Raw genomic sequence first — 15,219 nt, forward strand, 5'->3', positions numbered from 1 at the left:
CCACCCTCTCAGGGCTGGGCGTCTCAGGCTCTATCAGATCCTCCTCTCCACCCTCTCAGGGCTGGGTGTCTCAGGCTCTATGAGATCCTCCTCTCCACCCTCTCAGGGCTGGGTGTCTCAGGCTCTATGAGATCCTCCTCTCCACCCTCTCAGGGCTGGGCGTCTCAGGCTCTACACACTATTGGATTGCATCCTACCTGGCAGGCCGCTCCTACCAGGTGACGTGGAGAGGATCTGTGTCTGCACCACATATTCTCACTACTGGTGTCCCCCAGGGCTCGGTTCTAGGCCCTCTCCTCTTCTCTCTATGTTACATCTGCTCTTGCCACACCCTCTACTGCTCATTCTGTGTCTCCTTGACCTGCCGCCTCTCCCCAGTGCTCTCCCTCTGTGTGTGATTGTGTGGATGGAGACAGGTGTGCTGGAGTCAGAGCAGATCCCCACCAGCTGCAACCTGTTCCATAATCAAGACCTCTACAAATACTCAGCCCTGCCACTTCCACGCTGCCAGATCGTAATCTCTGCTCAGTCAGTCTACGTTTCTAGACGTTTATTACTATTCAGATCCTGTTATCCTGTTGTGCCTGTTTTTCCTTGCCTGATACGGTTTTCCTCTCCGCTACAGTTCTGCCCACTCTGACACTGGTCCCTGTCTCCAGTCCCACGCCTCCTCATCCTGCTACTCTGCCCTGGATTCCCCACTCTACTGCTCCCTTGAATTCCCCTTCGGACCTGCTTACCCTGTCCCAAAACCTTCTAGCTCCAGCCTCAGCACCTGCTTTCCTGCAACCTGCTCGAGCTTCCCCTGGCCTGCACTCCATCTTCCCGCTGTGTTTTTTTAAATTATTTTTTATTTTTATTTTTTAAATTTTTATCCCATTTTCTCCCCAATTTTCGTGGTATCCAATCGCTAGTAATTACTATCTTGTCTCATCGCTACAACTCCCGTACGGGCTCGGGAGAGACGAAGGTCGAAAGCCATGCGTCCTCCGAAGCACAACCCAACCAAGCCGCACTGCTTCTTAACACAGCGCGCCTCCAACCCGGAAGCCAGCCGCACCAATGTGTCGGAGGAAACACCGTGTACCTGGCCCCCTTGGTTAGCGCGCACTGCGCCTGGCCCGCCACAGGAGTCGCTGGAGCGCGATGAGACAAGGATATCCCTACCGGCCAAACCCTCCCTAACCCGGACGACGCTATGCCAATTGTGCGTCGCCCCACGGACCTCCCGGTCGCGGCCGGCTGCGACAGAGCCTGGGCGCGAACCCAGCTTCCCGCTGTGTTTTAATAAATACCTTGGTTACTTCATCCCAGTCTCCTTGTCTGAGTCTGCTCTTGGGTTTCCCTGTTCCACTCCACGTAACACTCTATATACCAAGTCACTGGTCATATCCTCACCTGGTCTCTCCTATCACTGCTATGAGGATGGACCTCTCCTCTTCTCTCTATACACCAAGTCACTGAGCTCTGTCATATCCTCACATGGTCTCTCCTATCACTGCTATGAGGATGGACCTCTCCTCTTCTCTCTATAGACCAAGTCACTCAGCTCTGTGCTATCCATCATGGTCTCTCCTATCACTGCTATGAGAATGGACCTCTCCTCTTCTCTCTATACACCAAGTCACTGAGCTCTGTCATATCCTCACATGGTCTCTCCTATCACTGCTATGAGGATGGACCTCTCCTCTTCTCTCTATAGACCAAGTCACTCAGCTCTGTGCTATCCATCATGGTCTCTCCTATCACTGCTATGAGAATGGACCTCTCCTCTTCTCTCTATACACCAAGTCACTCAGCTCTGTCATATCCTCACATGGTCTCTCCTATCACTGCTATGAGGATGGACCTCTCCTGTTCTCTCTGTAGACCAAGTCACTCAGCTCCGTCATATCCTCACATGGTCTCTCCTCTCACTGCTATGAGGATGGACCTCTCCTCTCTATACACCAAGTCACTCAGCTCTGTCATATCCTCACATGGTCTCTCCTATCACTGCTATGAGGATGGACCTCTCCTGTTCTCTCTATACACCAAGTCACTCAGCTCTGTCATATCCTCACATGGTCTCTCCTATCACTGCTATGAGGATGGACCTCTCCTCTTCTCTCTATACACCAAGTCACTCAGCTCCGTCATATCCTCACATGGTCTCTCCTATATTTGCTATACAGATGACACTCAACTACTTTTCTCCTTCCTCCCCTCTGACTCCCAGGTGGCGACACGCATCTCTGCGTGCCTGGCAGATATTTCAACTTGGATGTCGGTCCACCACGTCAAGGTCAATATCGACAAGACAGAGCTGCTCTTCCTCCCGGGGAATGCCTGCCCGTTCAAAGACCTTGCCATCACAGTTGACAACTCCACAGTGTTGTCCTCCCAGAGTGCAAAGAACCTGGCATGACCCTGGATAACACTCTGTCATTCTCTGCAAACATCAAAGCAGTGACTCACTCCTGCAGGAGTCTGGGCTCTGGGCTCTCAGCTTGTGCCATTAAAACCCCTGCAATTTATCCAAAACTCTGCAACCCACTTGGTTTTCAACCTTCCTAAGTTCTCCCATGTTACCCCACTCCTCCACACACTCCACTGGCTTCCAGTTGAAACTCACATCCACTACAACACCATGGTGCTTACCTACGGAACAGCAAGAGGACCTGGCCCTCCCTACCCTCAGGCTATCCTCAAACCCTATATCCCAACCCGAGCACTCTGTTCTGGTGGAACCAGGTTTCCCCCTGAATCTAGGACAGCAGAGTCCCTACCCATGTTCCCAAAACATCTGAAACCCTACCTCTTCCAAGAGTATCTTAAATAACCACACAGCACCCCCCCCCCCGCACTCTGTGTCCCAATGCACTGGTTCAGAGGGGACAGTCACACTAACCCCGTCTCTCTCTCTCTCTACAGATCAGAGGTCAGTTTTAAAGGCAGTACCCAAAGCCACTCTGGCAGCGGAGGGGACAGTCACACTATCCCCGTCTCTCTCTCTCTCTACAGATCAGAGGTCAGTTTTAAAGGCAGTACCCAAAGCCACTCTGGCAGCAGAGGCATCGTAGTTGATCCAGAAGGAGACCCAGGACAGGATGGTGATCAGGATGGAGGGCATGTACGTCTGCAGGATGAAGTAGCCGATGTTCCTCTTTAGCTTGAAGCTCAGAGACAGACGTGGGTAGGCACCTGTAGGGAAAACAATATTGCTTCTTATTTCAAGACAGACATACAGAATGGCCTGGACTAGACTGTACTAACTAGAGACCGTCTTGGGACGGCACCTGTCTATAGGAACACAACATAGTAGAAGGTGGGAGAAGATGGAAAAAGTGACAGTACTACTGCTTAACTCAAGCGGCACAAACACAGTGATAGGCCTATCTTATGTCGTGGCTTGTTTCACGTTCCCATAGCAACGGCAGCATGGGTGAGTTTGTCACCATGGTAACAAGCAAGCCTGGACCAAACTTCCAATGATTTGTTCGCATCTTAGCATCGAGACCACAATGGAAATGTAAATTTAATTTATCAGTAGAATAATAAACGTTTATTAACGTTAACATATTAACGTTTAAACGCTTCGATGACATTACAGTTTTTCTCAATCGCGTACAATCATTTTCTGGAACAATCGATTTTCAAAACAGAGACAAAGAACTCGCTGTCCTTTTGCTAAACAGTCAATGCATTTTCAAAATGTAGTTGCCTTATCAAAACAAATAAGTTCATCAAAACTATATTATACCGTCAAAGTAGCAAATACATTCATCAAATACTCAGAAGACAGTAGGCTATAGCTTTAGTAATAGAATAGGCAGTAGGCTATAGCTTCAGTAATACTAGTAGTTGAAACATCACTTATTTATGTTAAAGCCTCATCATGGTCTCCACTAGACGTGTTAAAGCCTCATCATGGTCTCCACTAGACGTGTTAAAGCCTCATCATGGTCTCCACTAGACGTGTTAAAGCCTCATCATGGTCTCCACTAGACGTGTTAAAGCCTCATCATGGTCTCCACTAGACGTGTTAAAGCCTCATCATGGTCTCCACTAGACGTGTTAAAGCCTCATCATGGTCTCCACTAGACGTGTTAAAGCCTCATCATGGTCTCCACTAGACGTGTTAAAGCTTCGTCATGGTCTCCACTAGACGTGTTAAAGCCTCATCATGGTCTCCACTAGACGTGTTAAAGCCTCATCATGGTCTCCACTAGACGTGTTAAAGCTTCATCATGGTCTCCACTAGACGTGTTAAAGCTTCGTCATGGTCTCCACTAGACATGTTAAAGCTTCATCATGGTCTCCACTAGACGTGTTAAAGCCTCATCATGGTCTCCACTAGACGTGTTAAAGCCTCATCATGGTCTCCACTAGCCGTGTTAAAGCTTCGTCATGGTCTCCACTAGACGTGTTAAAGCTTCGTCATGGTCTCCACTAGACGTGTTAAAGCCTCATCATGGTCTCCACTAGACGTGTTAAAGCCTCATCATGGTCTCCACTAGACGTGTTAAAGCCTCATCATGGTCTCCACTAGACGTGTTAAAGCCTCATGGTCTCCACTAGACGTGTTAAAGCCTCATCATGGTCTCCACTAGACGTGTTAAAGCCTCATGGTCTCCACTAGACGTGTTAAAGCCTCATGGTCTCCACTAGACGTGTTAAAGCCTCATCATGGTCTCCACTAGACGTGTTAAAGCTTCATCATGGTCTCCACTAGACGTGTTAAAGCCTCATCATGGTCTCCACTAGACGTGTTAAAGCTTCATCATGGTCTCCACTAGACGTGTTAAAGCCTCATCATGGTCTCCACTAGACGTGTTAAAGCCTCATCATGGTCTCCACTAGACGTGTTAAAGCCTCATCATGGTCTCCACTAGACGTGTTAAAGCCTCATCATGGTCTCCACTAGACGTGTTAAAGCCTCATCATGGTCTCCACTAGACGTGTTAAAGCCTCATGGTCTCCACTAGACGTGTTAAAGCTTCATCATGGTCTCCACTAGACGTGTTAAAGCTTCGTCATGGTCTCCACTAGACGTGTTAAAGCCTCATGGTCTCCACTAGACGTGTTAAAGCCTCATCATGGTCTCCACTAGACGTGTTAAAGCTTCGTCATGGTCTCCACTAGACGTGTTAAAGCCTCATCATGGTCTCCACTAGACGTGTTAAAGCCTCATCATGGTCTCCACTAGACGTGTTAAAGCCTCATGGTCTCCACTAGACGTGTTAAAGCCTCATCATGGTCTCCACTAGACGTGTTAAAGCCTCATCATGGTCTCCACTAGACGTGTTAAAGCCTCATCATGGTCTCCACTAGACGTGTTAAAGCTTCCTCATGGTCTCCACTAGACGTGTTAAAGCCTCATGGTCTCCACTAGACGTGTTAAAGCCTCATCATGGTCTCCACTAGACGTGTTAAAGCCTCATCATGGTCTCCACTAGACGTGTTAAAGCCTCATCATGGTCTCCACTAGACGTGTTAAAGCCTCATCATGGTCTCCACTAGACGTGTTAAAGCCTCATCATGGTCTCCACTAGACGTGTTAAAGCCTCATCATGGTCTCCACTAGACGTGTTAAAGCCTCATCATGGTCTCCACTAGACGTGTTAAAGCCTCATCATGGTCTCCACTAGACGTGTTAAAGCTTCGTCATGGTCTCCACTAGACGTGTTAAAGCCTCATCATGGTCTCCACTAGACGTGTTAAAGCCTCATCATGGTCTCCACTAGACGTGTTAAAGCTTCATCATGGTCTCCACTAGACGTGTTAAAGCTTCGTCATGGTCTCCACTAGACGTGTTAAAGCTTCATCATGGTCTCCACTAGACGTGTTAAAGCCTCATCATGGTCTCCACTAGACGTGTTAAAGCCTCATCATGGTCTCCACTAGCCGTGTTAAAGCTTCGTCATGGTCTCCACTAGACGTGTTAAAGCTTCGTCATGGTCTCCACTAGACGTGTTAAAGCCTCATCATGGTCTCCACTAGACGTGTTAAAGCCTCATCATGGTCTCCACTAGACGTGTTAAAGCCTCATCATGGTCTCCACTAGACGTGTTAAAGCCTCATGGTCTCCACTAGACGTGTTAAAGCCTCATCATGGTCTCCACTAGACGTGTTAAAGCCTCATGGTCTCCACTAGACGTGTTAAAGCCTCATGGTCTCCACTAGACGTGTTAAAGCCTCATCATGGTCTCCACTAGACGTGTTAAAGCTTCATCATGGTCTCCACTAGACGTGTTAAAGCCTCATCATGGTCTCCACTAGACGTGTTAAAGCTTCATCATGGTCTCCACTAGACGTGTTAAAGCCTCATCATGGTCTCCACTAGACGTGTTAAAGCCTCATCATGGTCTCCACTAGACGTGTTAAAGCCTCATCATGGTCTCCACTAGACGTGTTAAAGCCTCATCATGGTCTCCACTAGACGTGTTAAAGCCTCATCATGGTCTCCACTAGACGTGTTAAAGCCTCATGGTCTCCACTAGACGTGTTAAAGCTTCATCATGGTCTCCACTAGACGTGTTAAAGCTTCGTCATGGTCTCCACTAGACGTGTTAAAGCCTCATGGTCTCCACTAGACGTGTTAAAGCCTCATCATGGTCTCCACTAGACGTGTTAAAGCTTCGTCATGGTCTCCACTAGACGTGTTAAAGCCTCATCATGGTCTCCACTAGACGTGTTAAAGCCTCATCATGGTCTCCACTAGACGTGTTAAAGCCTCATGGTCTCCACTAGACGTGTTAAAGCCTCATCATGGTCTCCACTAGACGTGTTAAAGCCTCATCATGGTCTCCACTAGACGTGTTAAAGCCTCATCATGGTCTCCACTAGACGTGTTAAAGCTTCCTCATGGTCTCCACTAGACGTGTTAAAGCCTCATGGTCTCCACTAGACGTGTTAAAGCCTCATCATGGTCTCCACTAGACGTGTTAAAGCCTCATCATGGTCTCCACTAGACGTGTTAAAGCCTCATGGTCTCCACTAGACGTGTTAAAGCCTCATGGTCTCCACTAGACGTGTTAAAGCTTCGTCATGGTCTCCACTAGACGTGTTAAAGCCTCATCATGGTCTCCACTAGACGTGTTAAAGCCTCATCATGGTCTCCACTAGACGTGTTAAAGCTTCGTCATGGTCTCCACTAGACGTGTTAAAGCCTCATCATGGTCTCCACTAGACGTGTTAAAGCTTCGTCATGGTCTCCACTAGACGTGTTAAAGCCTCATGGTCTCCACTAGACGTGTTAAAGCCTCATCATGGTCTCCACTAGACACCAGCATGTTCACACATGTTCATTTAAAGGAATTACTGCGAGATTTAGGTTGTTTTTCTACTTAACAAGAGTCAGACGAACTCATGGATTCCATTTTTATGTCTCTACGGGCAGTTTGGAGATGATTGAAGTTAGCATACTGTTAGCTTAGCGCAATTGCTGGAAGTCTCCCGGTACAGTAGCCAGTTCCTCTCAGAAGCAGGGGAATAAACCTTGTACTCTAAGGCTGAGTGGTTGGTCATTTATAGTCTTAAAAAGCTATACATAGTAAATCAACATTTTATCAATGTGATCGTTTTACTGATAATCATCAGAAACAAGATTCTATCCACTTCCTTATTCTCTGTCCCGTTGTCACGTAGACATTTATAGAGATTGCAACGTTGTTAGAATTTCATTGTTAGAAATGAATAGATTCCAGTTAGCTCATTCCTCCTTGGTTGCAATGAGCAAACAACCCTCACTCCTTCTAGCCCCCTTGCACAACCCCTCACACCTTCTAGCCCCCTTGCACAACCCTCACTCCTTCTAGCCCCCTTGCACAACCCCTCACTCCTTCTAGCCCCCTTGCACAACCCCTCACTCCTTCTAGCCTCCTTGCACAACCCTCACTCCTTCTAGCCCCCTTGCACAACCCCTCACTCCTTCTAGCCCCCTTGCACAACCCCTCACTCCTTCTAGCCCCCTTGCACAACCCCTCACTCCTTCTAGCCCCCTTGCCCAACCCCTCACTCCTTCTAGCCCCCTTGCACAATCCTCACTCCTTCTAGCCCCCTTGCACAACCCCTCACTCCTTCTAGCCCCCTTGCACAACCACTCACTCCTTCTAGCCCCCTTGCACAACCCCTCACTCCTTCTAGCCCCCTTGCACAACCCTCACTCCTTCTAGCCCCCTTGCACAACCCTCACTCCTTCTAGCCCCCTTGCACAACCCTCACTCCTTCTAGCCCCCTTGCACAACCCTCACTCCTTCTAGCCCCCTTGCACAACCCCTCACTCCTTCTAGCCCCCTTGGACAACCCCTCACTCCTTCTAGCCCCCTTGGACAACCCCTCACTCCTTCTAGCCCCCTTGCACAACCCCCTCACTCCTTCTAGCCCCCTTGCACAACCCCCTCACTCCTTCTAGCCCCCTTGCACAACCCCTCACTCCTTCTAGCCCCCTTGCCCAACCCCTCACTCCTTCTAGCCCCCTTGCACAATCCTCACTCCTTCTAGCCCCCTTGCACAACCCTCACTCCTTCTAGCCCCCTTGCACAATCCTCACTCCTTCTAGCCCCCTTGCACAATCCTGACTCCTTCTAGCCCCCTTGCACAATCCTGACTCCTTCTAGCCCCCTTGCACAACCCCTCACTCCTTCTAGCCCCCTTGCACAACCCCTCACTCCTTCTAGCCCCCTTGCACAACCCTCACTCCTTCTAGCCCCCTTGCACAACCCCTCACTCCTTCTAGCCCCCTTGCACAACCCTCACTCCTTCTAGCCCCCTTGCACAACCCCTCACTCCTTCTAGCCCCCTTGCACAACCCTCACTCCTTCTAGCCCCCTTGCACAACCCTCACTCCTTCTAGCCCCCTTGCACAACCCTCACTCCTTCTAGCCCCCTTGCACAACCCCTCACTCCTTCTAGCCCCCTTGCACAACCCTCACTCCTTCTAGCCCCCTTGCACAACCCCTCACTCCTTCTAGCCCCCTTGCACAACCCTCACTCCTTCTAGCCCCCTTGCACAACCCCTCACTCCTTCTAGCCCCCTTGCACAACCCTCACTCCTTCTAGCCCCCTTGCACAACCCTCACTCCTTCTAGCCCCCTTGCACAACCCTCACTCCTTCTAGCCCCCTTGCACAACCCCTCACTCCTTCTAGCCCCCTTGCAAGTTATTGCTGATTTCAGGCTTTGGAAAGAGCCGGGCCGGACCTTCAATCTGGCAGAAGAAATCGGACCTGGGTAGGTTATAGCCTGAACGTCGCTGGCATGCGTAGAACTCAGGCTTAAAATTCATGCCCGTGCAGGGCTCCAAGAAGCATTCCTTGTGTTTTGGTGAGAGGGCCCAGCCGGTATGATACATAGCCTGTTATAAGGATCAGAGGCCGTTGGTCTGGTTTCTCTAACAAACAATGGAACTTTATCAGAGGCTGTTGGTCTGGTTTGTCTAACAAACAATGGAAACTTTATCAGAGGCTGTTGGTCTGGTTTCTCTAACAAACAATGGAAACTTTATCAGAGGCTGTTGGTTTGGTTTCTCTAACAAACAATGGAAACTTTATCAGAGGCTGTTGGTTTGGTTTCTCTAACAAACAATGAAAACTTTATCAGAGGCTGTTGGTCTGGTTTCTCTAACAAACAATGGAAACTTTATCAGAGGCTGTTGGTCTGGTTTCTCTAACAAACAATGGAAACTTTATCAGAGGCTGTTGGTCTGGTTTCTCTAACAAACAATGGAAACTTCATCAGAGGCTGTTGGTCTGGTTTGTCTAACAAACAATGGAAACTTCATCAGAGGCTGTTGGTCTGGTTTGTCTAACAAACAATGGAAACTTCATCAGAGGCTGTTGGTCTGGTTTATCTAACAAACAAAAAACGAATCACAAAAGAGTGCGCCAATTCTTTTGATAATGATACCAAACACGGGGACTGCATAATATGATCATGATAAGTGTTGCAGTAACTTCCACAAAGCTCCCAGGTTTCCCAGAAATCCTAGTTGGAGGATTCTAGATTCCCTCCTGAATCGTCAAACCTACATTTCTGGAAAAGCCACCCTAATCATGGCACGCCATGGCTGTTACTGTACCTGTGGAAAAGACCACATTTCTGGAAACCAGTTTGTAGTCCACGATGGAGAACTGAGGCAGCTGGATACGGGTCACTCCTGTCACAGCATTCTCCCCCCCTTTCCAGTAGAACTCGATGTCATCTGTGGTGTAGCCATCTGTAACACAGAAACACAGGCATGCGCAGTACTTAGTTCATTATTCAACAGAATAGAAATCATGGTTGAATCTAGTTAACTATGTGAGTCTGACGAGAAATAATGTATTGTAGTTTTATCCCCGCTATTGAATGCAGTGAACTACTAAATAAAGTCAAATAAAGGTTACGTAACCCAAGCCAACATACTAAAGCACTAACTTACACTAGCCTTGTCAATCATTTAGTAGGCACATTTAAGATGACTAATCTTCATTAGCATTCAGGCTAAGTGACATTTGTGGCTCGTGATGACAGAGTATGATGAAGTCCTGTGAATCACAGCGAGAGAGCAGAGGCTCGTGGGTAATAGATAGTTACATGAGGCTGATGTAAATCTACCATTAGCCGGATGTCTAACTGACAACGTGTTTCTGTCCCCAATGGCGCCCTATTCCAGGTCTAAAGTAGTGCACTACATAGGGAATAGGGCTCTGGTCTAAAGTAGTGCACTACATAGGGAATAGGGCTCTGGTCTAAAGTAGTGCACTATATAGGGAATAGGGTTCCATAGGGCTCTGGTCTATAGTAGTGCACTATGTAGGGAATAGGGCTCTGGTCTAAAGTAGTGCACTATATAGGGAATAGGGCTCTGGACTATAGTAGTGCACTATATAGGGAATAGGGTTCCATAGGGCTCTGGTCTATAGTAGTGCACTATATAGGGAATAGGGCTCTATAGTAGTGCACTATGTAGGGAATAGGGCTCTGGTCTATAGTAGTGCACTATATAGGGAATAGGGCTCTGGTCTATAGTAGTGCACTATATAGGGAATAGGGCTCTGGTCTATAGTAGTGCACTATAATAGGGAATAGGGCTCTGGTCTAAAGTAGTGCACTATATAGGGAATAGGGCTCTGGTCTAAAGTAGTGCACTATATAGGGAATAGGGCTCTGGTCTAAAGTAGTGCACTATATAGGGAATAGGGTGCCATTTTGGACATAGCCTGACAGTGTTTCCAGTCTCATTGGTAGGCAGACCAACAGATACGCTGTTTATGGCTGTTCATAAGTGACCTTCAGCGGTTTTATGGGGAGACATGTACTGATGAGTTAGGAGACATCATGGATCAGAGTACAGAGTGGAGTTAGGAGACATCATGGATCAGAGTGGAGTTAGGAGACATCATGGATCAGAGTGGAGTTAGGAGACATCATGGATCAGAGTACAGAGTGGAGTTAGGAGACATCATGGATCAGAGTGGAGTTAGGAGACATCATGGATCAGAGTGGAGTTAGGAGACATCATGGATCAGAGTGGAGTTAGGAGACATCATGGATCAGAGTGGAGCTAGGAGACATCATGGATCAGAGTGGAGTTAGGAGACATCATGGATCAGAGTGGAGTTAGGAGACATCATGGATCAGAGTGGAGTTAGGAGACATCATGGATCAGAGTGGAGTTAGGAGACATCATGGATCAGAGTGGAGCTAGGAGACATCATGGATCAGAGTGGAGCTAGGAGACATCATGGATCAGAGTGGAGTTAGGAGACATCATGGATCAGAGTGGAGTTAGGAGACATCATGGATCAGAGTGGAGTTAGGAGACATCATGGATCAGAGTGGAGTTAGGAGACATCATGGATCAGAGTGGAGTTAGGAGACATCATGGATCAGAGTGGAGTTAGGAGACATCATGGATCAGAGTGGAGTTAGGAGACATCATGGATCAGAGTACAGAGTGGAGTTAGGAGACATCATGGATCAGAGTGGAGTTAGGAGACATCATGGATCAGAGTGGAGTTAGGAGACATCATGGATCAGAGTACAGAGTGGAGTTAGGAGACATCATGGATCAGAGTGGAGCTAGGAGACATCATGGATCAGAGTGGAGCTAGGAGACATCATGGATCAGAGTGGAGCTAGGAGACATCATGGATCAGAGTGGAGTTAGGAGACATCATGGATCAGAGTACAGAGTGGAGTTAGGAGACATCATGGATCAGAGTGGAGTTCGGAGACATCATGGATCAGAGTACAGAGTGGAGTTAGGAGACATCATGGATCAGAGTGGAGCTAGGAGACATCATGGATCAGAGTGGAGTTAGGAGACATCATGGATCAGAGTGGAGCTAGGAGACATCATGGATCAGAGTGGAGTTAGGAGACATCATGGATCAGAGTGGAGCTAGGAGACATCATGGATCAGAGTGGAGTTAGGAGACATCATGGATCAGAGTGGAGCTAGGAGACATCATGGATCAGAGTGGAGTTAGGAGACATCATGGATCAGAGTACAGAGTGGAGTTAGGAGACATCATGGATCAGAGTGGAGCTAGGAGACATCATGGATCAGAGTGGAGCTAGGAGACATCATGGATCAGAGTGGAGTTAGGAGACATCATGGATCAGAGTGGAGTTAGGAGACATCATGGATCAGAGTGGAGTTAGGAGACATCATGGATCAGAGTGGAGTTAGGAGACATCATGGATCAGAGTGGAGTTAGGAGACATCATGGATCAGAGTGGAGTTAGGAGACATCATGGATCAGAGTGGAGTTAGGAGACATCATGGATCAGAGTACAGAGTGGAGTTAGGAGACATCATGGATCAGAGTGGAGCTAGGAGACATCATGGATCAGAGTGGAGCTAGGAGACATCATGGATCAGAGTGGAGTTAGGAGACATCATGGATCAGAGTACAGAGTGGAGTTAGGAGACATCATGGATCAGAGTACAGAGTGGAGTTAGGAGACATCATGGATCAGAGTGGAGTTAGGAGACATCATGGATCAGAGTGGAGTTAGGAGACATCATGGATCAGAGTGGAGCTAGGAGACATCATGGATCAGAGAACAGAGAGGAGCTAGGAGACATCATGGATCAGAGTGGAGTTAGGAGACATCATGGATCAGAGTGGAGTTAGGAGACATCATGGATCATATATATATAATATGTAAACAGTCCGGGTGGCCATTTGATTAATTGTTCAGCAGTCTTATGGCTTGGGGATAGAAGCTGTTTAGGAGCCTTTTGGTCCTAGACTTGGTGCTCCGGTACCGCTTGCCGTGCGGTAGCAGAGAGAACAGTTTATGACTAGGGTAGCTGGAGTCTTTGACAGTTTTTAGGGCATTCCTCAGACACCGCCTGGTATAGGAGGTCCTGGATGGCAGGAAGTTGGACCCAGTGATGTACTGGGCCGTACGCATTACCCTCTGTAGAGCCATGCAGTCAGATGCAGAGCAGTGACCATACCAGGCGGTGATGCAACCGGTCAGGATGCTCTCGATGGTGAAGCTGTATAACTTTTTGAGGATCTGAGGACCCATGCCAAATCTTTCCAGTCTCCTGAGGGGGGAAAGGTGTTGTGTTGTCGTGCCCTCTTCACGACTGTCTTGGTGTGTTTGGACCATGACACTTCGTTGGTGATGTGGACACCAAGGAACTTGAAACTCTCGACCCGCTCCACTTCAGCCCCGTCGATGTTAATGGGGGCCTGTTCGGCTCTCCTTTTCCTGTAGTCCACGATCAGCTCCTTTGTCTTGATCACATTGAGGGAGAGGTTGTTGTCCTGACACCACACTGCCAGGTCTCTGACCGCCTCCCTAAAGGCTGTCTCATCGTTGTCGGTGATCAGGCCTGTTGACACTGTTGTGTCATCAGCAAACTTAATGATGGTGTTGGAGTCATGCTTGGCCATGCAGTCGTGGGTGAACAGGGAGTACAGGAGGGGACTGAGCGCGCACCCTTGAGGGGCCCCTGTGTTGAGGATCAGCGTGGCAGATGTGTTGTTGCCTACCCTTACCACCTGGGGGCAGCCGATCAGGAAGTCCAGGATCCAGTTGCAGAGGGAGGTGTTTAGTAACAGGGTCCTAAGCTTAGTGATACGTTCTGTGGGCACTATGGTGATGAACGCTGAGCTGTAGTCAATGAACAGCATTCTCACATAAGTGTTCCTTTTGTCCAGGTGGGAAAGGGCAGTGTGGAGTGCAATTGAGATTGTGTCATCTGTGGATCTGTTGGGGCGGTATGCAAATTGGAGTGGGTCTAGGGTTTCCGGCAAGATGGTGTTGATGTGAGCAATGACCAGCCTTTCAAAGCACCTCATGGCTACTGATGTGAGTGCTACGGGGCGGTAATCATTTCGGGAGGTTACCTTCGCTTTCTTGGGCACAGGGACTATGGTGGTATGTTTGAAATATGTTGGTATTACAGACTCAGACAGGGAGAGTTTGAAAATGTCAGTGAAGACACTTGCCAGTTGGTCCATGCACGCTTTGAGTACATTTCCTGGTAATCCGTCTGGCCCCGCAGCTTTGTGAATGTTGACCTGTTTAAAGGTCTTGCTCACATCAGCTACGGAGAGTGTGATCACACAGTCATCCGGAACAGCTGGTGCTCTCATACATGCTTCAGCGTTGCTTGCCTTGAAGCGAGCATAAAAGACATTTAGTCTGGTAGGCTCGCATCACTGGGCAGCTCGCGGCTGGGTTTCCCTTTATAGCCCCTAATAATCCTGTATTGGCGTTTTGCCTGTTTGATGATTTACTGGCCCAACGCTCTAACCACTAGGCTACCTGCCGCTTTAGCCTTTAGCTTGGTGCGGATGTTGCCTGTAATCCATGGCTTCTGGTTGGGAAATGTACGTACGGTCACTGTGGGGACGACGTCGTCGATGCACTTATTGATGAAGCCGGTGACTGGCATGCCACTGGATGGATCCGGGAACATATTCTAGTCTGTGCTAGCAAAAGAGTCCTGTAGCGTAGCATCTGCGTCATTTGACCACTTCCGTATTGAGCGAGTCACTGGTAGTTCCTGCTTTAGTTTTTGCTTGTAAGCAGGAATCAGGAGGCTAGAATTATGGTCAGATTTGCCAAATGGAGGGCGAGGGAGAACTTTGTATGAGTCTCTGTGTGTGGAGTAAAGGTGGTCTAGAGTTTTTTTCCCCTCTGGTTGCACATTTAACATGCTGATAGAAATGAGGTACAACGGATTTAAGTTTCCCTGCATTAAAGTCCCCGGCCACTAGGAGTGTTG

General features: G+C 48.4%; 1 protein-coding gene across 2 annotated transcripts in view; it reads right to left on the reverse strand.

The window, feature by feature from the left end:
• The window catches only part of LOC120041768 (gamma-aminobutyric acid receptor subunit beta-3-like), a 94,097-nt gene that overhangs the window by 32,108 nt on the left and 46,770 nt on the right, over nt 1–15,219 (reverse strand). For both annotated transcript variants that reach the window (XM_038986631.1, XM_038986632.1), the window contains exons 6-7: nt 10,060–10,197; nt 3,031–3,183 (exon numbers count right to left, since the gene is read on the reverse strand). In XM_038986631.1, coding sequence (XP_038842559.1) covers nt 3,031–3,183; nt 10,060–10,197 — 291 coding nt within the window. The remainder of the gene's footprint in view (nt 1–3,030; nt 3,184–10,059; nt 10,198–15,219) is intronic.

This window comes from Salvelinus namaycush, unplaced genomic scaffold (assembly GCF_016432855.1).
Source record: "Salvelinus namaycush isolate Seneca unplaced genomic scaffold, SaNama_1.0 Scaffold532, whole genome shotgun sequence".
NCBI lineage: Eukaryota > Metazoa > Chordata > Actinopteri > Salmoniformes > Salmonidae > Salvelinus > Salvelinus namaycush.